At 42.6% G+C, this 25,305-nt stretch overlaps 2 protein-coding genes across 2 annotated transcripts in view; both read right to left on the bottom strand.

Annotated features, from left to right (window-relative positions):
* The window catches only part of LOC102034611 (cytochrome c oxidase assembly protein COX16 homolog, mitochondrial-like), a 45,305-nt gene extending 45,180 nt beyond the window's left edge, over positions 1-125 (bottom strand). The window contains exon 1 of the mRNA XM_031064816.1: positions 60-125. Coding sequence (XP_030920676.1) covers positions 60-125 — 66 coding nt within the window. The remainder of the gene's footprint in view (positions 1-59) is intronic.
* A 1,633-nt stretch (positions 126-1,758) lies between these two features.
* The window catches only part of LOC102044674 (deubiquitinase DESI2-like), a 54,183-nt gene continuing 30,636 nt past the window's right edge, over positions 1,759-25,305 (bottom strand). Inside the window, exons 2-5 of the mRNA XM_005417546.2 lie at positions 24,047-24,119; positions 22,621-22,714; positions 21,478-21,619; positions 1,759-4,823 (exon numbers count right to left, since the gene is read on the bottom strand). Coding sequence (XP_005417603.1) covers positions 4,581-4,823; positions 21,478-21,619; positions 22,621-22,714; positions 24,047-24,119 — 552 coding nt within the window. The 3' untranslated portion in view covers positions 1,759-4,580. The remainder of the gene's footprint in view (positions 4,824-21,477; positions 21,620-22,620; positions 22,715-24,046; positions 24,120-25,305) is intronic.

The following is a 25,305-nucleotide window of genomic DNA, read 5'->3' on the forward strand; positions in this document are numbered from 1 at the left end:
CAGCTCAGTTCAGCCCCTTCCCTCCATACATCGCCCCGACACTCGCATCGCCCACGCACCCCCTCACGCTTTCCTTCACAGCTCCTTGATGAACACAGTTGAGCAGGCCTAGTCACGAGCTTCATCTTTTCATTCTGTAGCCTGCTTTCCTAAGCGAAGAAGATTGACGACCGTGATCATCTGTTTTTCTCCTTGTTTTCCCTTGTCCCAACCAAAATGAACCAAAAAAAACATTTTAAAAACAAAGTTGGCTACAGCGGTGCTAGTGAACAGCACCGCTGTTGTGATATTTAGAGCCAATATCCTTGATACGTGCTAGGAATTAAATGTGCTGTGCCATCCACCCCAGCACGTCTCAGCTACAGCCACACGCACGGTGCTGGAGCACTGACCTGTTACAGACAAGAGCACCCGTTCCCCAGGTATAGGCTGCAATGTTTTTACATATTATTGTAGCTAGAGGTTCTGCCCTGTTCTGGTAGCCTGTGGCAATCGCCATGTGCAGATAGGAGACTGTCAGGTCCTCCTTTACATACTTCTGAATCACTACACAGCCTTTTCACATTCCAAGTCATTGCTGATGGCATGCAGGGCAGGGACAAAGTGGAACAAGGCACCTGCTGCTTTAACTCAAAGACTAATTTAAAAACATTTGAAAATGGAACATTGATGATCCCTTCCTTTGGTCTTTTCCATTAATCAGGGAAATTTTTGGTCATGTGTGCTATCTAATTAACATGATCAGTTTTCTGACCATGTTAATTAGATAGCACATATATACAAACTAAAATAAGAATAAAATCAAACACATACAGTAAGATAAGCTAGTATTATTGCAATCCAATATCCACTAACTTGTTCTGAGGGCCCTACCAGTCTGGAGAAAAAGAAACAGAACTGAAGAATAAAAAACAACATAGCAGGAAATGACTATATCTTGAGTACTTCAGTAACACAAAGGCAACATGGGTCAGAATTCAAGATGTGAGATGCAAACTCTCAGCTGGGAGCAGTGAGAGCAAGAGAACAGGTCTGTCAGTGTCCATCCCCATGCTGTGCTGAGCCTGGGATGAACTCATCACAAAGCACAGGCTCAGTGCTGGAAAACCAGCACACCCAGGGCCTCTGAAAGCACAACTGTCCCTTCTAAAGGGTTTGAGAAAAATAAACCTCAAATCACAGACTTGTGAAGAGGAAGACAACTGACCAGAAAGAAATCAGAAAGAATAATGTCATGAAATTAAAGAAATTGCTACTATAGATAAAGACATGCTGAGAAAAGAGATTATTAATTGCTTCCCTCCTTTTATGCCTTCCCTAGCAACAGTTTGTTTTGTACCTTTAATATTCCAGTGTTAGGCTAACCTCACCTCCAGTCTTAGTGTCCCATCTGAATACTATTAGGTCACTGCTAGAGACATAACCCACAGCTGCTGATGCCCACGTGAAGAATTGGTGCCCTCTCATCCCAGCTATTAAAAGGACATCAAAAGTCCTGGCTGTAAGAAGAAGGGTTAAGAGTTTGTTCCACTGCTATGGGGCACTCTCTTCATGCGTTGTTCTTCTGTTTTCATTGATAACTGCTGTTGGTATTTAAAATTTTCCACATGGTGTTATGCAGAGAAAGCAGCAAGAGAAAGTAAATGTGTAACTAAATACAAATATTATATAATTATGTAATAACAACAATTTTATAATAATTGGAAGGATAATAAAAATGCCTAAGACAAACATTCTGTGCCAGAGATGAACAGTAAATTAGGATTTTAAAACGTCTTAATGTTTAATAATCTAAAATGCTGCTAAATTACAGAGGTAAAGCCATCATCAATATATAATTTATTTCCACAGTGTCACTTTGTTCTTTTCATTGTTGGTTGATCAGTCACCTTGAACAGAAAGGGGTAAGGAGAAACAGTTTTAAAGATTGGAATATATTCGGGGTTTGATTTACAGCAGAGGTTTGATGCCTCCTTGATGTGACCCATACTGTCATAAACAGGTAGACAAACATAAAAGTGGGTAAACAAACATCTGGGGTTTTTATGACATTCACAGCTTGCCCCAAATGTTGTTCCCAATATTTCAAGCACATATTTATGTTCTCAAGTAGGCTAAATGTGGTTTCCTTGTCCAGGTTTTCATCTAGTTAAGCATTTTTTACTTTGTGAAGTACTGTGAGAGGGTTTTCTGTGTGAAATGTGCCTCTGGAGCCCATCTCCTAGATGTATACATGATGCTTCATCTGAAGGTGCAGAGCAGAAACACAAGGGTGATGGCTGGCTGGCTTTTGTCACAGCAAAGGAAACGAGGTGTTTCTGACTGCAGTTGCCCTGGCCTAGACAAATGGTCTGGGAAAGCCTCTTCTCACTTTCTCCCTGAGAAGGACCTTTAAAATTCATTGCACATAATGTGCTGCTGGCTGTTGGCAGAAACCCTGGGAACTTCAGACAAATGAACCTTGCAATGCTGCAATGGTTTAGGTTGCAATGACCATGACTGCAGGGGAATACAGAGTGAAACAGTACATTGTGCAATACGGTTTCTGGGCAGTGGCATGGAGATCATGATGGAAATCAAATTAAACATCCCTGGACAAGCCATACTAATCAAGATTGGTGTTGGACTGGTTACCAGGAGCTGCAGAATTGCTCACAATGCAGCATTGGCTGTGTGTAGCCAAGGTAATAAGGAGCATGACTATAGTTCAGTAGAGATCTTGCAGCAGTTTGTACAGAGGATGAAAATGAGACGCATGTTGTAAAGGTTTTGTTGCCTAAATACGCATCACTTCAGGAGGCAATGGAGTGAGGCCATCCTGTGAGTTACACTTCCATCCAGTAGATCTTTCCAGAGCCTCCTGCTTCACATGCACATATAACAAACCATTAAATGTCTGTGCAGACATGATTTACATCATAGCTGAGACCTTCAGCCCTGAAAGCACACACTCCTGTATACCTGAGCTAAAGAAACAGCTGGTTGGATTTAGCATGCATTTGTGACCAAAAAAGGAAACAACCAACATCTTAAGGGCTTGTAGTTCCCTCTGGGTCCGGGATGGAAGTCCTGACTTGGTAGTAGCTGTTGAGAACACCATTTGTAAAATGGTAACTCCCTCTCAACAGACTGCCTGTTCCTTTTTCATCCTCCTTTGTGTAGCCAAGAGAAGTTGCAAGGGAGGGACAGGACCTGGATTTCCCCTTTCATTCTTTCCTACACCTCCTGACTAGAATTCCTAGTGAGGTAATTGAGTGGAAAAGTTAGTGTACTTGTCCTTTCCTCAATTCTGTGCTTTCTCATCAGCTGTCAGAATTAGCATAAATACATCCAAGGACCAGGTTCTTGTCAGGAGCCAGCTTGGAGAGGCCAGTGAGCCAGCTCTGCCCATTTTTCATTCCACTGAAATAGTGCACACAGCGGAAGGCACCATGGTGGCCCATGCATTGGAAGGGTCATTTGTGCTTTCCAGATGTGGCCCTAAGTTTCCCCCTTCACCTCCAAAAAGGGAGGAGAAAGGAACAGGTTGACGTTCTTTGGGTTCACCATTTGTTTTTTACCTTCTTGGGTTGGCTTGAAAATAGGCCAGGGAAGAATGGCTCTGAAGCCATGTTTTATGGCTGTGAGTGCAGGAGGAAAATCTGAAGGAAATACTGACCTTCCAAACAGATTCACTCTCCTCTTCCTTGAGCTCAGGAAGGCCATTTCCCCAAATACAGCCAGCAAATGTCAGCTAGGAGAGAGATTCCCCAGGGAATCTTGGGGGAAAAAGGAAACTGAGAACACTGCCTAGGATTAGGAAAACTGAGAGGGGTCTGTGCCAAAAAGCACCAATATGGTCAAGTAACCTCTGCATCTGCTTAGTAGCTGCCTCTAATCACCACAGCCCAGTGCTCTTTTTGACCCCAAAGAAAAGCCACAGTAACACATTCATTTTCTAGGTTCTTATTATTTTCAAGAGCAGGACAATCATTTAAGCTCTTAAATTTGAGTACTGAAAACAGGTGGTTATAGAACAGGAGCACCTTTCATTTGTCCTTCACATGAGTTAGAAACCTGATAATTACAAAAGGGATGGATCTGAGTGGAGTTTGTTGCTGGTCTAAGAGATGAGAAGGTTGAGTTCTGGCTCTGGTTCCTTCACTGGGTGTGGGCAGGTGATTTGTCATTGGGGAAGGGAAAATCCAGCCAAAATAGAGAAGAGACTGCTGGTCTTAAATGGGTAGAGGGAGCGATAAAAAGCTAAAACAGTTCCAGAGAAGGAACATCACAGTATGTGCACTCTGCCCATACACATGCTCTCATGCCTGAGAGAGTCAGCAGTTCTCTGTAGATCAAGGATCATGGAGGCCCCTGGAGGAGAATCCAGTTTAGTCACCACAATCCTCAGTTCTGTATTGGGGTTCACAGTCATTTTGCCAAGCAACTGTAGTGGCAGTCCTTGGAAAAGGGACTGAAGCGGAAGGGGTCTTCCCTCCCCTGTGTTATCTGTTGAAGAGAGAAACCAATGTGTGCGAAAGGGTGTGAGAAATAAATAGAACAAGAGAGCAGGGATGTTATTTGGGGGAAAACTGGGCAGTTTAGACCCGTGTATGTCTACAGGTTCGTGATGTGCCTGAGGCTGAGGGGGCTGCAGAGGTGGAGGGGGACTCCTCATCTGTGGTGTCCCCTTGTTCCTCCTTGTGGAGACCAAGGCTGATGTGGCTCTGCAGGGCTGCTGGGGTCAGCCATTCCTTGGGGAGGCAGCTCTGGAGGAAGGGGATGCAGGAGCTGAAGTAGGCCAGGCGGTTCACCCAGCGGGGGATCTCTCTCCCACATAATATCTGTGGAGTAAACCAAAAGGGAGCATGGTTAATAGTACCAAAGCAAGTGTAGAGGAAATGTCATCCTCATCCACACAACCACCTCAACAGGGTGAATTCCCTGTTGCTCAGAACAGACAGGAGCATCTCCTGCAGTCAGAAACAGCAGTAACTGCCAACTTCCATGCTGACGTGCACAGGGACCCCTGCCAGCTGTAGGTCTTGTCAGCATCATAACAGAAACCAGGAAAAACAGTTCACAGCCCTCACCTCATGGCTTTGGTGACTCTGTTCTCCAGTCCATGGGTAAAAGAACAGGCCGGCTGGAGCTTCTCAACCAAGACAATGATATTCCTTTAGCAAGTAGCTCAAAAAATCTGAGAAAAATATTTAAGCTGTTGCTGGCAAGACTTTGAGGAGCCCAGAAGCTGAGTATGACTAGGTAGATGGAGCCTGAGAAGCTGTTCTTGTTCCTCCCTTTTCTTCCTTGGGCTGACACAGTGGTCCAGTCCAATCACAGTATCTGGGGGTCCTTTTCCTATTCCACTATACCACCCTCTAATTTCTCCTCATATGGTATGAGGAGAATGAGGTATTTCCCCCCCTAATATGGGGGGAAAGCAATAAAAAAACCACCAGCCTAGGTTGTAAGTATCTCTGTTCCATCCTAGATGCTCCTGGCACTGACTTGGATTACACTCTGCCAGCACAGATACTGTTTTCCAAGGTCATATCAAATTCAGCACAATGAAACAAATTGCTTCACACTGCAGACCCTTTCTCTGTAGCATTTAGCCATGCAGACATATAGGTGCCAGATTTTAATAGCTGTATCTGGCTTAGACTACATAAAATATGTTTCCCTTTACATTTTACTATATCCCTTAGCAGGCACAGAAGAGACACAGGGAACTGATCAGCAGGCATGCCTCAAGAGCCTGTCTTTAGTAAATTTACTGCCTGTTTGTAGGGCCCTACACCGGCATACTAGAGCCTAAAGTCTGTAGCAGGTTCAGGAGTCATAATACCTGAATTCTCCTTCCCTCCCTGTATTGTTTCCCATGGAGCAAGAGAGACAGAGAGGAAACTCCACCCCACAGACCTTGTCCCACAATTTACATGAATTAGTGTTTCCAGGGTTGTCCATACTGTACCTTTTGGAATACTAAATTGCTCTGCTCTTCCTCCCACCCACTTTCTGATGAAAACCACACTTAATTTAATACCAAGTACTGTAAAAACTCCAAGGGTGTTTGTCTGGAGTCCACTAAGAAGATGATTTGGTGAGAAGTCTCTTATTGGCAAGGTAATGTAGAGCTTAGAAGTTTCAAGAAGTTTTCAGGGAGAATAGAACATTTTCTAGAGGATGGGCTGCACTGTGTTGCAGCTGGTCCTTCCTGCAAATGGCCTGGGCAGAACACTCCAAGCTCCGCTCCAACAGTCACCTTGAGCATAAGGGAATTAGCTTGCTCCAACAGTATGGCATTTCCAATGAGGTGTGGAGAAGGCAGCAAACCTGTGACTGTGCTAATTTGACTACAGAACTCACTTTATTTTGACACGCATTGTTTAAAAATCAATGTGTGAAATTGGAGACATTATCATTAGGTATCAGAGAATGAGCAGAGCCATTTAGCTGCTAAAATTACTTGCAAGCATAGACTGTTGTTCTTTACCTAATGCACTCCAAGGACTTCTATTTCAGTTCTTACCAATGCTGCATTTCACTTAACCTTAGACACATCTATGTGAATCTGTATTTTTGAAATTTTTAATCTGGGGACATTTATTTAATTAACAATTTTTTATCTCCATCTAGATCCCTGATTTCCATTGCTAGAGCTATTGCCTGAACCTATAGGTGGATAACCTCTCCACATATGCTTGAGACTCATTCACAGAAAATTTGCTGACCCATTTGATTTTCTTACCAGACATATCAGACAATTTTCACAAGAATACTGTTGAAGTTTAAGACTCTATTTGATGTGTTCTACTCGAACATTTTTACCTATACTACACTAATTTGACCTGAGCCAATAACAAGTTGCACTACAATTTCCCTCAGATTTTGTAGCATTCCTCTTTCTTCCTCTTCAGGAACTTAGGCAACATATTGCCATAGAAAGTTCCTCAGTTTAGGCTCCTTGTGATATATGCATGCATGTGAGTTTAGTTCTCAAGCAGTTTAAAGTTTTAATTAAGACTTCCTCCCAGATATTAATAGATAGAACAACTAAACCAAAGTATGATTCTTTGGAAAATTAGCTGAAACAACAGAACAGCATAAGGTAAGATGGCCTGAAATGGAAATACTGCTTTTAAGAGTTGGATTTATTTTCTACGTACATCCCCTAGCAACTGAAATAGCACTTTCCAATGTAGAAGCAATGATGAGGTGTTTGCCTTATTTTTATAGGAGCTTCTTCACGCAGAATGAATCAATAAGGCAAGGAAGAGCCAGAAAAAGAATGAAGATGTGTGGGCATTGGGCCACCAAGCAACAAAGGGCAGTTTGTGGAGCTCAAGGATAATGATGCAATCAAAGCGGTTTCCCCTTACCTCAGTGTTGCTTGCCATGTCACCTCTTGTCAGTGTAGCCTTATGGCAGAACACAATGTTCAATAGGAACAAAAGGGCAATGGCAGGGAATGCTACCGACACTACAATCTGTTTCTGTGTTTTTCACTCCTTGATATAAAGTATATTGTGCTGGAGCATCCAGCAGTGCCTAGCTAATGGAGAAATATCAAATGAACCTGGCTGCCATGGGATTAAGCCATTGAGTTTAAATAAAACAGCACAAGCAAGATGAAGTGGGTGTTTTCCAACTGCATATGAAGTCACAGAAAAATCTACCTACTGCAGCGCTTCTGAGAAATTCTGCACTGAAAACCACTCACTGGAACAATAAATTCACTGAATGCTGTTACCACTCATTGTTTCCATCAGTAGAATCCTTTTTCAGATGTTTTTAGAGTTGAAAATTTCACATGGGGTTTTTTTGTCAAAGAAGTGGGATTTTCTCTGTTGAAGGGGATGAACTTCTCTGTGTTATGTAATGTACTAACTCTGATAGGAGATGTAAATAAATAATAAACTGTTACAGGTCAGAAATTGCAGCAAGTACAACTTCAGATTGTAGACCAATTCTCGCTTCAGGCACTTGGGTGAAGGCTGCACGTACTTGCAGCTTCTACTGAGCAGCACCAGCTGACAGAAAGCCAAGTCTCCCATAGCTTCAGCTGCTTCTGGGGACTCTGTGTAAGAACTGCGAGTGACCCAGCTGGCAGCTGCAGAGTCAAGTGGAAACAGCCATTCAGCCATCCATGGCTGAAGCCAAATGGGCAGGAGAAATGGGACCTGACAGTCTGGGTGCTTTTTCTAGGCAACTGTCAAATCCACACCAGGAATTCAACTCATCAAGAAACAGCTAATTTGGGGTGTGGAAATATCCTCCAAATATCTTAAGCTGTATCATTTTGCACTAAACAGTCAAATGTACAAACATTTGCACTAAACAGTCAAATGTACAAATTGGTTAAAATGTACAAACTGTCCTGCACCCTCTCCCCTCCCCTAAGTGTCCTAGGAGCTACCTATCCCTGCTGGGCAAGGCTTTAACACGTCCCTGTAAATCTTTGCAGTGGGCAGGGGAGCAGCCTAGCAGCCTAGCAGCCACATGGGCTGAAATGTCATCCAGCAATGGAAGATTTCCTGAGTCTCCTACCTTTTAGAAGGCAATGTTATCAGTGTGCTGCATTTTGAGAGGGCTTTGGTTCTATGGGCATATGCTAGACATTATCTGAGATAGTCTAACAGGGTGACTATGTCAAAATATAGACAAGAGCTGATCAGTAGATCCTAAGAGAAAGCTCTCGAATGTAATAGGTTCTGTGCTGTGCTGGATGATGCAACTGGGGCAATTCAAACCATGCATAGAAGTATAACTCAAGGCACTGAGGATATTTTTTGTAAGTGAGCCCTCTCAGGGGCACCATGTAGTGCTCCAATCCATGAAAATCAAGATGAACAGAGGCAACATAACATTTCTCAAACAATACAACCTAGCTACTTCAAGTCTTGTCTTCAAACTGAGGCTTGGAGAGTTCAGTGCTGAACATCTGTTGAACCACCACTCTTCCACTTATCAGTCTTGCTAAAGATGAGGTGACATCCAAATGGGGCATGGATCCATTTGAGCTACTCTACAGAATTCCCCTTGGTGTCTCTTAAAGAATGCGGAGGGGTTTTATTGGCACCTGAGGAGTCTAAAACGCACCTCAGAGCAATTTAAGAGCAAAGGCTTTAGAACTCCAGGGGAATCATTATAGTATTTGCATAAAATGGCTCCTACAAGGACTACACAATACAGCATAGGTTATCCTCATTAGAATTTCAGAATAAGGCCATTAGATGCAAACCAGCATATCTGCTCAGGCAAGGCCTACAGGCTGTGCTATAGCAGCCAAAACACAGATGTGGAAAGAGAAAATGGCAATTCAATCCGTGTAGTTCTTTGACACATCCAAAATAAACCAGTAACCCAATACATGGGGACATCTTTTTTGCCACTTTACAAAAACTAACCTGGCAGCATAACTGCCCAGTGCTGGCAGAGCTGGGGGAGTTTGAGTGCATCAACAAGGAACATACCTATAGCTCTGCACCCCAGTCAGCTGCTGCACATAGCATGCACACTGAAAATAAAATTTCTGAGACAGAACGGACATAACCACCTTCACAACACACCTCTGTACTGACTGTACCTCAAGGTACAGTCTCACCTTGGTGGACTTGGCATGCTAGGATCAATTGCTTGAAACAGATTTATAGTATACTTACTGTGTAAAAATTACAGTTTCTACTCTAGGGAATTTAAGTAGCCTTTGGGAATCACCAGAATAGATGAAGTGCCACTGGGCTGTAAAGCTGCCTGCAGCACCGATTCAACAGAGCCAGGAATGGCCTGTGACTTACAGAGGAAAGGCTATAGCTGAGAAACTGTAGATGGGGATAAATGAGCTCAGTAATGAAGCTGTGTTCTGAGAGGTGGCAGCCTGAGTCAAAGTCAGGAAGGTAGCAGCCAAGTCGAAGGAATTTTAAATTATTTTAAGCAACTGCCTGAAATGCCCCCATTCTCCTATGCAATCCTTTTTTGTTCTGGAACTCCTACAGGTCTTCTCCAGGACCGTGGGTGTTGTAAAGTAGAGGTAGCATCTGCACCATCTATCTGAGACTAGCCAGGAGTGAGGAAAAAAGGAAAGCATTGAAAGGAGGAACTAATACCTATGGTCTTGTGAAATATGAGTCTCCTTGAGCCAGGTATCATAAGCTCTTGGAGATACATTTCACACCAAAGATAGCTCAGCTACCTTAGAAGGCATAAAATCAGCAGGATGGCTTCTGTGGTAGTGTTGGAAACAAAAAGGCTTTAATAAGAGGCAAAATAACAAAACTCTTTACAGAGAAAAACCAAGCGAGGTGCAAGAGTCTTTGCCCCTGGTAAAACACCTCACAAAAGCGATTAGTTTCTTTGTTCTCTTCTTTTTCTAGTAAATTGCTCAGGCAGGACTTTTTGGCTCCTGTCCAATTAGCTATCCTTAAGTTTGAGGTGAAGTCCCCCATGTCCCATGAGATGTCTTTTCACCTAATTAAGGAGAGAAGCTTCTGGGCTTATTTCCTTTTTAAGGGGACAAAGGATAGCTTTGTCACTCTGTCAACAGGAGACACATTCCTATGGTCCTGCTCCCCTTGTGAAGCTAGTTGGGAGCATGTCAGTCACCTCTGTGGACATGTGGAAGGGCAGAGTTGCCTTTCTGCAGCAGGGTGCATGCACAGATGATGGGGTCGGTAGCTCTGGGTCAAATGAGACAGCTGGCTCATAGCACCTCAGCACTCACAGAACTGTTTCAGCTTCACTGGCCAGGCCACCAGTGGAGAGACACTGGCTGCAATTGTGACATCTTGTTGAACCACATTGAGAGCTGAATTCTGAGTGGCATCACTGATTAGTCATGTACCAACACTGGAGCATGGCAGTGTCCTCTTGAGCATGAAGGTCTTTGTAATGATCACTTGTACGTACAGCCAACAGCTGCAGGGTGATAGGGGAGGTAGCAAGTGGCCTCATAAAAGATGACCATTTGGGGAAAACTGAGTATAATTAAGTCTGGGCTTGTTAATGGCATTTCAAATAAAGAATCTCCCCCCAAATGAATGAACAACTGCAATTTGGCATGAAGAGGAATTGCCTTCTCCTAGCAGATGCTGTTTCAAGACTACTGGCTGAGAACAGCTGTTGCTTAACAAGGTCATCCTTTCAAGTGTTATGGACATGCTGAGCGTGACTGGGCCAGCCCGTATGCATAGAGAGACAGACATTAAGAATGTCTATTTTTCCTGCATAGCTAACCAGAAAAATCTTGTGCTTCAGTCTCAAGCCTTGTTTCCTAACATCAGTGAGAAGCAGATTGCTGCAGATGGAGATACAATGAGGAGGGAGAATACAGGAACTCAGAGAAATGGAGAAGGATCTGCTGTACGACTGTTGGCAGGACTCCTAAGCAAAAGGTTCCAGTCTCAAAAGCCTTTCAACATATTCAAACAGTGCATTACACTCCTCACACTTTTAATTTATCATCAGGCTGTGGTCAAAAGGACAGGGGTATTTTTTGCCATCTTCATTCATGGAAAGGAGGTGCTGTTCTTAGGCATTTGCACACACACAGACTCAAAGGCTCTATGAGGGTGTGACTAGGAATGAACTCCCCAGACAGTGTGAACTAACTTAGCCCCAAGGTATTATGCTCATTTATAACAGATAAGGAAGCAGGGATTTCAGTTTGGTAAGACAGATGCAAAAAGCAGATAATATAAAATAGGTGATAAGCTCACCACATTTACACCAGCCCCAGAGATATTTTTTTTACGTTAAATTTCTTCTTAAAATATCTTCACTTTTATGGATCGCATTATAGGGAAAACCTAAAATAGCTGCAGAGGTATCTATTGCAACAAAAGTAGACCTTTTTCAAAAAATTGAAATTATGCACTAAAATCTTGCCATTTAGGGGGGTTGATTTCAGTTTCAAATTACCTGCCAACTCATATTATTCTCCTGCACAAATAGATGAATAGGTAAAGAAGATGGACTGAGAGCTGAAAAGTGCATATAAAAAGTTACCCCAGAAGTAATTTTTGTTGGGCTATTCAGGATAGCAAGGCTAAAGAGCATAACAGTGGGGGAAAAATACTTTTATAGAAATCTTTCTAAGGAATTCCCAAAGACTTCATAAATTTCAACTTATACACAACCTACACCTAGAAATGTTGTTTTACTGCTGCAGAGACACCACATCAGGAATGCAATAAAGCAGTTTATTAACTCATGCAGTCAAAACTGTGCATGCATACAAGACAGAAGCAAGATGAAAAATCACATCCATCTGAAACCATGAGTATAAACTTGTGGGTGCAGGACATCTTTATAAATAACCTTCTTTTAAACATATGTGGCAGCTAAAAAACAGAAAACAAACACAGCCTGTTCTCCATGGAGCTAACAACATTCAAAGGCTGCTGCAATGAAGCAAGTCTTTCCATCAGCTTCACTGAGGACTGGCTCAGGCAGCAGGAAATAAAGCTTTCCTAATGTTCTTTCGTGTCCTGTGGCTGTTTGTTTGTTTCTTCATTTTCTTCTGCCTTTTATGTCTGTTTAGAGCATTGTCTCCCCTGCCATTAACAGAACTGCACATAGATGTTCACTTAACAAAACACCTACTTCCTCTGCAACAGAGGCAGTTGTTGACTAAGGAAGACATCAGCATTATTTGTCTACTTAGGATTTGCTAAAGATTGGTTTATAAAAGCTTTTGCTGCTTTTGACTGTGACTCAAATGCCACCTGAACCTCCTTTTCTCTGGTGTTTAATCCTTTCTCTGTGATAGCTTTCAGGCTGAGAGCTTCCTAGAGTTTAATAACTTTATGATAAGAAGTCACATGTGCCTGGGGATAGACCTGAAGAGCTTTAGTCTTGAATTATTCACAGATGATTAGAAAACTGCTCTCATTTGATCCTTGATTCAGCAAACTTGCCTTGTTTCAGAGAATTTGCTGAAAGTCAAGCTTCTCTGAAGAATGCAGGATTCTGATGTAGGTTTGTTATGTTCTGTCAGTTTTGCTGGGGCTGAAAAAGGATGGGAGAATATTCAAAGAGAAAATAATAAGTACTGACTACCATCTCCTGTCACTTCAACACAGCTCCACGCTCTCCACAAGTAAAATACAATCCCTCTGTTCTACCAAAACTCCAGCCACATTGACGAAGGACAGCTGGGACAGCCACACCATCAGGGAAGTATACACCAGACACAGCTGTACAATCAATCACAGAGATGTCTTCTGCTGCACTGCAGTTACAAGAGATGCATATTTCCGGCTATCACACTGACATGCAATGACAATGCCTCCCTCTGCTATTATCAATAGGACAGATCTCTACCAATAATACAAAGGAAGGGGTAAAGAAGCCCTAGCACCCATCCTAGACCCAGTGATTCGCCTGCAAGCAAACTTGATTGCACCAGGACATCCCCTGCCTCTCAAGGAGGTTGAGGTGTGTGGCTTTACCAAGCATTTCCATCTGGCATGCTGGTTGAATAATATCCCTGTGGTGCTGACATCAATTATGGGTATGCTAGATGCCTGCTGCAGTCCTCAGTAACCACCAGGATCCACTGTGCAGACTCCATCTGTTAATTTTCAGGGTATTTTCTGTTGGAGACCATCCTTTTAGGATGATTTGAGAGTCTTGGTGACTTCAGGAGACTGGAACCTATTTACTTCCCGGGCTGAGCATTGTAGTGCTGTAGCTCTAGCTACAAACTATTTGATTGGGACAGGGTTCATAATCCCTGCCTTCTACGATCCAGCCTCATCTAGGATGCTAAAGAATTTTCCAAGGCTGATCTCAACCACCTCAAATACTTAGAAGACTCTCTTTCTCTCCTTTGTCAACAAAGAATAGCCCCAGCTCACTTTGTTAACCTCCAGGTGTATTTTCCAAGGCCACTTCAGCCCAAGGACAAGATTACCAATTCTCAAAACTAATCTCTTTATAGAAACTTCTGAAAATTCTACAACTTCAAAATGAGCTTCTAAAACAACAAAGACAAAATTTCCAATTTAGACCTCTCTCTTCTGCTGCTGAAATGTGTTATCTCCCTGTTTATGTAAATAATTAAGGTAAGAGAGTTCCCACAGGAGAGGCTAAGGGATTCCCTACTTCAGAACATATTGTGGCTGATATTCAAGAGAAGTTTTCCTGAAATGTAGGACAAAAGGAAAATAAATCCTTAGTCCAACTTGCTCTCCTGCACCTCAGCAAGCTTCTCTCTTTCAGTTACTTGTGAATGAGTATGTCTCATCAGCTAGAAGTTCTGTTTGAATCCACAAAACATCCTAGCAATAGTTTTTTTAAATCTATCAGATCCTTCTAAAAGGCTCTGCTTTTGAATACCTGGTTTACTCCAAAAATCCTAGTTCAGCTCTAATAATGAGTTCAAATTTTAACCACTTGTCCAGATGGCATCTTTGAGCCCTGTCCTTTAGGGCTCAAATCCAGTTATTTGGATCAAGAAATGCTGAGCAATAAGGAAACATTTACTATTTAAAGCAGTAAAGGGGTGAAAAGGATCAGTAGGTACAAAAGGAAGCTGGATAATGAGATACCAATATGTTTTCCCAAAGAGTTTTTAATTCCTGAAATCCAAATTACCTTAAAAGGCCTTCTGAAAAATGATCAAATGAGGGCACTAACTTCACAGTTGGGTCTGATATTTTTTAATAGGTTTCTCTGGGTTTAAGAGAAAGACGAGGTAATTTGGGAAGCAAATAGGGATTTTTGACAGTGCTTCATCACCCCTCAGTGATGTAGTGAGATCCTGCTTTCATAAACTCTGAGGGAATTCATACCAGACCATTCAAGTGTTTCTCAGGGTATACAGAGGGTTTTGATCTTTTCCAGTGCTTAAGATAAATTACTCATACAAATCAAAAAGAGATCATTCCTCTTTCAAGAAGATGAGGGAAAGATGTCATACAAGAATAAAACCTTTTGCCACTGCCATCTTTAGGTAAAGCTCCAGCATCAGCAATTTCTAAGGCAAATCAAACCACTGCCTCTCAATTAATTTCCTAATTATTATGAGCATCAACTTCATATGTTATCAAAAGGCCCCATAAGACCCAGTGACTTCATTGCTCCCCCACCACTAGTTAGGCTTTTGGGGACTAAAAGGGGCTGCCTTCTCTGATGCTCAGAAACCACACTTCTTTGATAATGATGTGCTGTATGTCCTATAGCAAGGTACTGGAGGGTTTCCTTAAATAGGTATAGTTGCTTGGCAGTAATCACATTAATGAAAGGAGAGGAGTGGTTTCCTTGAGTCATTTCACTTATCTTCCAGTTATGGTGCTGATTCAGAGGTGTTTTTCTCTCTTCCCATGGCAGTTTGTCCTTTTCTGAGATGTGTTGTAGCAACTGTCGTCACTCTGGTAAGAACACAGCTCCACAGCTTATTTAGAAAACTGCAGAAGCATAGAAAATTGCTGGTGAGAAGTCAAATGAGTTGTCTTCTGTTTGTGAATGGGCTGAGAAGCAAAAGTTTTTCAGAGTCTTTAAGATCCTGTGACATGTGTGATCCTTACACTCAGCACTGAGGAATATCACCAGACTGGAGAAGAACCTCAAAGCAGTAAACCTTCATCCTCCCTCTGATTCTCTAGTTGCTGCTATCTCCTGGCTGTCCTCAGGCACTGTACACTCAGCATATGCCCACCCATCCAAAGGGCTCAGATTCTTACATTCCCAAACTTGAACTCTGTCAGTCAACCTTCCACCTTTATGTGTGTTCAGAAGCACAAGTCGTGCCAAGTCTGCTTTTGCCTCACCCAGGAGCTGCCTTCCACAAGTCCAAATTCTCTTTGCAGGAAAACTATGAGCTGTGGTCTTGCACTGAAAAGAGCCTTCTGACAGCAATTTCACCATTCCCTGTGTCTGCATGCTCCTCCCTAACTCATACGCAAAGAACAGACTTGGTGACAAAGTGTATAACTGAAAGTCCTTGTCACATCACATCATATCACAGCTTCTTGTAGCCCGCTGCTGCAGTGACCAGTGCTTGTGCAAAGCAGTGGCAAGGATAGGACCTAAGACCTCCAGACCTTGCAAGGGAACTTACAGTAAAGGAATTTGAGTTCGGCTTTTCCCTTTCTTCTTGTCTTCTTTAGAGCAATTTGTAACTTCTGTCACTTTTCTATCTCACATCTCCATGTTCTAAAAGAATCAGGAAATTCAACAGTTCACATTATGGAAAGAACTAATTAATTTAGCCTTCTCTTTTTGTTTTAAAATGTTTTTCTAATGTTCAAAAGCCAGTATTTTTTACCATCTGGCAGAACTTAAACAGTCTTTTTCATCAGCCAGGACAACTCATAAAGAACATAAATATTTTGCAATTACTTGAAGGGCCCTTTGAATGTATTGCTGTAGGTAGACGTTGGGGAGGATTGCAGGGGATTGTTAGGAACAAAGTAACTTAAAACAGGTCATCAAACAGAAGGGCTTTTTCCCATCTTGACATAGTCCTAACGGAATTCCCCACACATGCATAACTTAATCAGAATGAAACCCCACTGGAGTACTAAAGCACAGAATAGTACATAAATCCAGAACAGGACATGAAGTTTGAGATCTGATGATGATGGCTTCACTGATTTTTCTTTGCATAAATTGTAAGCATAAGTCCTCCAAATGGATTGCCCATCCTCTTGGAAAGTTTCTTCAGAGAGTATGATACTGCTAGATTTTGGGGACTGTCAGCATAAGCAATGTGAAAGTAGTAAGCTTCTTGCAGGCAAGTTGCTAATCCCAGTTGATGGACCTCTTCATTTTAACCCACGAATGATTTGCTTAAGAGGTTTATAAATGCAGGTATCATGACATCATGTTGCAGGAATCAAGTGGCTGAGGCCACCTTGACTAGATTTTGACTGCTTGACTCAAGGGCCTCTCACATTTTCACACTGAGATAGATGGTGAGGGTAAAGGGAGGTTGCAAAGGGGTATGAAGTGGTGTGTATAGAGTGACCTTAAATTGGAGCTGGGCAAATGCTCAGGGAGTGCATCAGATTTCTTTCTTATGATTATCCATCAGGAAATTATGCCCTACTTTACATCAGAACTTCTTTCAAGACTAATTAAAATGCTGTTCAGACACTTATGCTTTCTGGTAGTTCTTCATTTCTTGAATAACCCAAAGTTCCTGGTGAAGAAGGGTTCACAGGAAGAGACTCCTGATCATGCAGCATATTCACTTACTGAGAAGACTGCCATAAAATGGCATTAGACAATGAAGCCTGAACTGCTGCAGCTAAAACTGCAGCATTCTTTGTTTCCAGAGAAACTGCTTTGTGAGTAGACCAAGCCATATCTCTTTGTTCCAACAGCTGCTCGTTAAAAGTCCATAGGGAACTGGCAAAGCAGGGAGAGAACTAAGTCTTGAGCAAGTTAAATATGCTCAACAGTGTGCAGTAGGGAGTAAGGAAACTTCAGAACTAAGTGGCAATGAGAGAGTAACAAAGAAAGCCCTTGTAGCTTACAGGTGATGTGGGTAGGAAGTTCACAAGACTCAGAAGAGATGTGTGGATTCAGGAAGAGGCTCAATGCCACAGCAGCACACAATGAGGCTGCAATTACACTGCAAAGTGAGTTTTTTCAGAGGTAGACAGTAGATCAAAGGCATGCACAGTGGTTAAGTACAGCTTAGCTGCCTGTGCTGGACTTCTGTAGTCCAGAGATTTTTCAAGGTGCACGGCCAAATGGCAGAGTGGCAGTCACAGGTCCAGACATGTCCCTTAACCATCAGCAGTCAGCCTGCACATGGGGAGACCCAAGACATCATCATGTTAAATGCAAATTTGACAGAAAAAAATGTTTCCTAAACAGATGTAGATGGAAGATTTCTGAATGGATGTTCTCTTTGTTGAGAAAACACAGGTAAAAGAAAAGAAAACAAAAAAATCTGAAATTGAAGTGTGGTTTCAGCAGTCCTTCTCAGCATGTGGAACCTGTCCTACAAGTCCTGGCAATTGGGTAAATGACTGTTTTTTCACAATATGATTCTGAGGAAGCTGATCCAGGAAGGAGGGCCAATCTTACACCTCCTTTCCTTTCTCTCTGCAGAATTGTGACCCCAGCAGCACACATGGCTACATTTACCCTCAGTCTATAAGACCAGATGACATTATCCTCCCAGCCCATGGCCCTGCCACAGGGACAACCTCTACATGGATACTAATTAGTATTAGCAAGCCCACAGCCAGCTGAGGAAATTAGGGTGCCTGAACACAGCTCCCCAGCACATGGCCTACAACCCTCAAGGCCTGCCAGCCAGGTCTGTGTAAACACTCATTAACTCAGACAACAACACTCAGCTATAAAACTCTCTGGTTTTGCATGCTGAAACAGAACAATTCAAGCCAAAACCCAGGTAACTAACACTGGCAGGTGAGAGAGCTGTTATCAAAAGATTTCAGAGCCCCTTTTTAAGGATGCAAAGAACCCAGTATGCGAGGAAGGGGATACTTTGGCACAGCACAGGGATGTGACCTGCCTGGCATTACCCAGGAGGCTCAGAACAACCAATTCCTTAACTGTGCGCAATGGTTTATGCCTGTAAGCAGAAGACCCTAAAGGGCTGTTGGGAGCAGAGCTGGGCATTCCCTCTTTCATGCTAAAAAGCATCCTCCACCCCAAGCCCTCTCTGGGGTGAAAGGACATTGTGGTACCTATAGCATCACCTTTCAGTTGGGCTACAGCCAACAGAGAGATCGAGAATTTGCACACAAAATCCTTGGCATCTTTATTTTTGTGGCTGGAATGAAACCCCAGTTCCAGTGTTTTATTATGCTGCGCAGAATTTCTACATATTTTCTTTTAATTCTTTGAATAATTTTTCCAGTTTACTGTCTTTAACTGTCACATAACATGAGTATGCTATAATAGGTGCTAAATAGTTTTGCTGTTGTTGTTATTACTCATTCGTAGCTGGTGAGTCTGAAGAAAAGAGCAATACAAATACTAAAGAAACACATCTCAGAATTGATTTTTGGGAGCAAATATAATTTCTGTTTTCTGGCCTATATGGTGACACATATCTACACAGGCTTGTGAGACAGTCATCATGTAGTCAGCATGTTCTATGCACTGTGAGGATGCATCTTGTAGCTCTGTGTGAAAGGGACTGGAGCTTCCCAATGGGGCAATTTTTGGTTTGTTTAGTTTTAATGGGAACTACAGGAAGAAGAAGAGAAAAAAATCTCTTAGGCTGGGAAGTAAAGAAAGCATTCAGATGTTGAGAATAGAAACTTCCAGCTCGGTCTCAATAGATTTCAAGCAGACTTCTTCCAAAAGATCAGAAGTATCCCAAGATAAGCTACTCTACTTCTCACCCAGCTCCAAATTGCCAGAATGACTGCTCTTACCAGAATGGATGGGGCTACTTATTGTAAGGCAGCCACACATATTCCTCATGTTGCTGATGGAGGCTTATTGAATGGCTGTGAGTTTTGCTTAGTGTCATCCCACCATCTATTTTTATAAGAATTTCAGCTCCCATTTTCTGTATCCCTGTGCTAGAGACCATCCAGGACATTCTGCTCCTGGGCCTGCTGTCCAGCTCCTCTGGGTGTGCATTTGTAATGCATTAGAGAGGGTTGATAAACACAGGCATATGTGAAGAGCAACAGCAACAAAAAATCCTGCTTGCCTATAAAGGGCTTATTTAAACTGACATAAATCTCAAGAAAATTCTGCTCCTGGGAGCAGAAGTGTCAGAACCAGCCATTCAGGCTTTTGCTTTACAATCTAGACAGGTTATGGGGCAATGAATGAGTGCTCTAAATCCACCAAGAAAGCTCTTGCAGGAAAACTTAACCCTAAACTCCACTCCTATAAAGATGCCCACTAAAAGCATATTCAAAACAAAATTGAAAATACATAACTAGTTTTTCTGTAAGATCTCTTACTTGACTTGTGTTAGGAAGGCTGGACAAGGAAGGGACAGTGAGGATACACTGATATGTAGAATAAAGGAAGAATGGCTTTGAGCTTACAGCTTAGAGACAAGACAGACATTTGACCTTTCAAAGTACATAGTAAGCAGTGACTTTATTTCACTGCTGCAGGTAAAGGATTTTGTTTATCTTTTCCTAGTAATCCCACAGCTTTCTCCTGAGTTTCCTTCATAATTGTTAAAGTTCCTATTTTCTGTTTTAGCAATTTGATATCTGATTCCAAATTAGTGTGGCTAACATTGGTTTGCTCAGTGTACTGCTTGGAACTTCATTCTCTGTTTCTACCAATTAAATTCCTTCCTGTTTGTTTTAATTTGCTAACATTTGCAGAAAGGACTCTATATATAATTAATAAGGATGGAACCAATAGAGAATTTGTGATCCTAAGAGCCTAAGTAGGTCCCTTGTAAATCAGTCGCTGGTTCTCTGATTCACTTGTTTTCTTCTTACAAAATCATACAGTACTTTTTCCACACATCTCACTTGGGATCCGTGATGGGCTTGTTTGGGGATGAATGAACTCTTGTGGCAAAAGAGGTTATTGGCATAGGTCCCTTGCCCCATATGATGAAGAAAGGAAAGAGATGTGTAATTAATTAAGATGAAGATTCCAGAGGGAGAAATTAAAGTTTCACTGATACAGCAATCCTACCCTATCATGACAAATTATATTCTCTCCTTGGGTTTGCCATAAAGCAAATATGGAAAGCACAGAAAGAGGTTTTATGGAAGGTCACTTCCATTTTGTGCTTTTCCCATCTTTTTCTGACACTAGGTTAATCTGGAAATCAGATTTACAAAAATGTTGAATATTCACACCTTAATTGACACACACTTTAACCAGCTCATCTGGGAGTTGAGGAGGAAGGCAACTTCTTCCCAAAATAATCACATCTTTGGGAATCAAAAATCAGATACCCCAAAATCAGCAGATAGATGGAATAAAATTTGTGTTTCTCTGTGCTCCAGTTATCTCAGAATAGAAATAACAGTTCTGTTATAATAATTTCTCAAAACTCACAGTGGTTTTGAGAACATGGAAGTGAATAACCACCAAAGATGTCCATAAGATAATAAATTCTTTTTTTAATAGGTTTGGATGGTGCAGATTAAATAAAGAAAAAGAATGCCCACTCTCTGAATACTGTAAATATTTGTTTCCAGAACACTGATAAACCATTTCTATACCTTTGCAGATCATACACTGTTATTTATGTTTGTTATAAAAATGATGCACATTTGCATGCTAACTATCCTTTCAATTGCTGCTCAGTGCCTGTTCAGTGAACCAAATTACAAGCACTCCTAATTTTCCCACACAGTTTGGACCAAACATATGATAAACCTTCCACATCTCTACCTCCTGATCCTCTCCCTTTCAACAGCAAAGGGCTTCCAAAAATATTAAGGGCAGAGAGAGAATATTTTGCTATGGGCTCTGACCTGGCACAGTGTGCTGACCCCAGGTCCCTTTCTGTGACATTACTCCAGATCTGAAGCAGTAAAAAATGAATAAATAAACCCCGTTTGTGCCTACCTCAGCCAGAGCAGAAGAAAAGTGATTACAGTTCTTGTGCATCAAGTGGTACGCATTTCCTTTGTATTCCTTGCCCAGCTCTTCCATAATCTTATCCACGTCCTCTTCTGTGAAGTCTGTAGTGCCCAAGGCAATGGATTCTCTAGTTAAAATCAAAACATACAACAGGAAGAACAGAAAGATACAGTGAAAAGTGCAATACATACCAAAGGAGAAGGAAATGATCAGATATTGGCAAGAAGGACTGGCTTAAAATGTTATGGACATGCATATCTGAGGCTATCAGAAACTCTGACTAACAGAATGGCACAGTAATATCCACAGCTTTTCCACAAAGCAAGTTATCACTCAGACAACAGTCCTGAGATCTTCTTGCTCACCACCAGAGAAGTCTCAGCTCTGGGGGTCTGCTCCTACTCTGCCTATCATCCCAGAAGAGAAATTTCTATTACAAGTGAGGAGATGTTTTTTCCACAATTGAGAGGGTCCCCTGGGCCAGGAAGAAGCAGATTGAAAACTTTATGCAGAAACCTATTGCTCCTCCCAATATTCACTCAGTAGCACTTGTTCTAAAATGGCCCTCAACATAAACTGGCAGTCTGGCAAGGTCAAGCCCCCCTGCCACGGACATTTCCTTGACCCACAGTCCCACAGTCTGAACATTTTGAACAACACAAGAATGCAGCATCCTCTCAGGCTCCTCTAACAGCCAATCTGTCCCTTGTAACAGAGTAGCAAAAAACAAACGCAATAACTTCAGGTAGTCTGTGCAGTATCCACAGATAGGGGGTACTCATAAAAGGAGAAGTCTTATTTTCCTCCTGTGCATATGCTCTGTGTAACAGGCAAAACTAGGAGCACAGAAGATGAATAAAATAGGAAAAGAGAACTGCACTTATTCGTAAGTGCGCTTTTAACCCCTGACAAACACAGTGCATCATTGTTCCCTGTTTGCTGTACGCACTCTTTCATCCACCTCCAAAATCCCTGCAGGGTTGCCTTTGAATCAGGATCATGGAAAGGATGGCAGTGAGGGCACTTATGAGGAGAGTGAAAGGAGGACCCAGAGGACAGGACTTCCCTGCTCCCCCTACAACAATGGCTACCAGGGGCAGAATTGAAGATGTAGAAGAGGGCCCTTACTTGAATTTAAAGGTCTCGCCAAGTTCTACCGCACTGCCAGGTGTGATCTCGAAAATCCCACTGAAAGGGTAGGGATGCCCTCCATAGGCAAACTCTGACAAGAAAAGAAACAGACTGTGAGTAATTGAATGAACGCCATGTCAGGAAAAAGTCTATGGCAGCTGTCTGCATGGCTCAACATCAGCACCAGGGGCTGGGCTATTGCCAAAATCTGTTTCAACCAGACTCTGAAAGCCGTTTTCGCTGCCTGGTTACCTTTTGGACTGAGGATGCCCTCACAGCCTCCCTCCATGCTAGCACTACTGCTTTCCCACAGCACCAGGAAAACTGAGTCTGTCTCTGTCCTCATCCAGGTGGCTTTCTCTCAGTGGAAAGTCTTGCATTGAAGGTATCTGGCTAAACTGTGAGAGGCTTCCAGTGGTGCTATAGAGCTGGAAGAAGCCATTTCTATAGCAGGGAGAAATCAAATCTTCCAGAGGGATTTACAGGCAGTGAGTGGGAAGTCTTTGCAGAAAGCCAGGCTGATTGTGCTCTGCTGCCTCAGCACACAGGTCAGGCCAGCGAGTCCCTCCATGTCATACAGGCCAACTTGCAGGGTCTGTGAAACACAGCCTGTGATCCTCATGGTGCCACACAGGCCATCTCACAGGGCCTGTGAAAGCCTCTGTGCTCAAGATGGAAATAGCACCAACAGGGGTTCTGGCTACTGCAAGGCACTGCATGAAAATACCATGAGTGAGTAGCCAACTCATTCCCATTTAATGCTGAAAAAGGAAACAAAGTCTGTGATGCTAGTTCACCCTTCCCCACACTACAAATGTTTTCCAGATCCCTTGATGATTTAAATGGGTGGCTCTAATCAGCTTGTACCCCACCCAGACAATTTCAAAAGTCTTACAGGACATTTTTCCTTTCTTTGTAACTCTATTGTTTCAAATCAACAGTTTCCAGTATCTGGAAACCCAGATTCCAAGATTTCTAGACCATATTCTAGACCACATTCATAAAGACTAAATGGAGAAAAGATTTTTCCTGACAGGGAATTAGCACAAACACATCTGCCAGCCTTAAGACAACCCCACCACTCTTCCCCCTCATTTCTCCCATTCTCTGTCCCCCTCCTTCACTACAGAATGACTTTCCAGCATTGCTCCTCCCATCTGCCATCCTGCTGCCCACCTGCACAAGCTGTACAGGCTGCACTTACAGGCTGAATAAGAAGGACTATGTGGGTCATAACAGAACTGCACGAGTTCCTCCTAGACTCCACAATGGACTCTGAAAAGAGGACTGGCTGAGTTTTTCAGTTTTTATCCCTCAAAACATTCCTTGCCAAAAGCTGTAAGTTTGGGGTGCTTTTCCATATCAGACTAGCCATACAGTTGTCCCCATGTTCTGCAGGCAGTAAAAGGGAAATACTTCATACCTCTGCCGTAGATCTCGATGCCAGAGTGGAAGACACCAATCCCCAAGGTGGAGGTGTATTCGTTTATCCAGTACTACAGTAAGAGAAAAGCCACATTGGGAAGCATTAGTAGAAAAGAAACACATGATCTTGGTCTAGGGTATATCCCCCATCTCCCCAGCTCCTCTTAAGGAGAAGAGAGATTTTGAAATTATCTTGAGACAAACAAATTGAGGCTCTTACAGACCAACAGAAGTGGGCACTGTGTTTATTCAGCTGGACTGGATTAGCTCATCTAACCCTTTCCACCTAAGGTACTAACCTGTATTAAGATCAACTGGACCTGAACCTGCATAAACCCAGCTGCTACAGGATGTGTGATTATTTCTCTATTTTCTCACCTAATGCCTGACACTGAGTCAGTTTTATCAATTCACTTGACTTATTTAACCTTCAAAATCTTCAGTAAGAGAATCCCCAGTTATTTTGCGCACACCCTGTAACATCATCTCCCAGCACCCTTACTTATTATTAGTTTGGTTTTAAGCAAAGAGATCATAGAGTTGGAGGTTTGTTGCCCCATTAGGTCAGAGAAATGTTCAAGAGAAGCTGCTAAGTGACTCCTTTGTCTGGAGCCCAGGGTTCCCCATTACATTTAGAGCAGAGAAGCACTGCAGTCCAGTGCCTGCATGTGACGCTTCTCCGCCACACCGTGAAGGACAGTGCAGACACCCAAACAAGTCCCAGCTAAGCCAATTCCAGAGCAAGAAGCTGTACAGCCATGCCAGGGCAATGCTGCATTGGAGATAATTAGCCCTGCTCAGCATCAGTGTTTATTAGGTCAGCTGCAGAGCTGCACTGCTACAGAAATTATGTTTTCAGGCACTGAGGAAACTGCCCATGCCTGGTATATTTGCAGTTCACTTACAGTTGCTGTGCAATGAAGATACATATTCTAGTAACTAAATTCTGGTTTTAATCTACCACTGCGAGGAAAATGAGTGCTGCTCACTTGTTCCTGTACAAGGACATGACAGGTTCATTAAACTAAAATTCTCTTCTGGGTCTGGTAGCAGCTTGTGGAACCAGAATAAGCTGCACCTTCCCTGTGTCTGGTGTCACTGAGCTGCCACGGTATGAATAAGAGCCCCTCTGCTGTCAGGCAGCCAGAGGTCTGGCATACTCCAGCTACTGGGCTTGCACTACTTGCTTACATATTTATGATGACTGCAGTAGCTCTGTAAATCACCTGAAAATGTTTTCTGCAAAACCACTGCTAC

Source organism: Geospiza fortis, unplaced genomic scaffold (genome assembly GCF_000277835.1).
Source record: "Geospiza fortis unplaced genomic scaffold, GeoFor_1.0 scaffold54, whole genome shotgun sequence".
NCBI lineage: Eukaryota > Metazoa > Chordata > Aves > Passeriformes > Thraupidae > Geospiza > Geospiza fortis.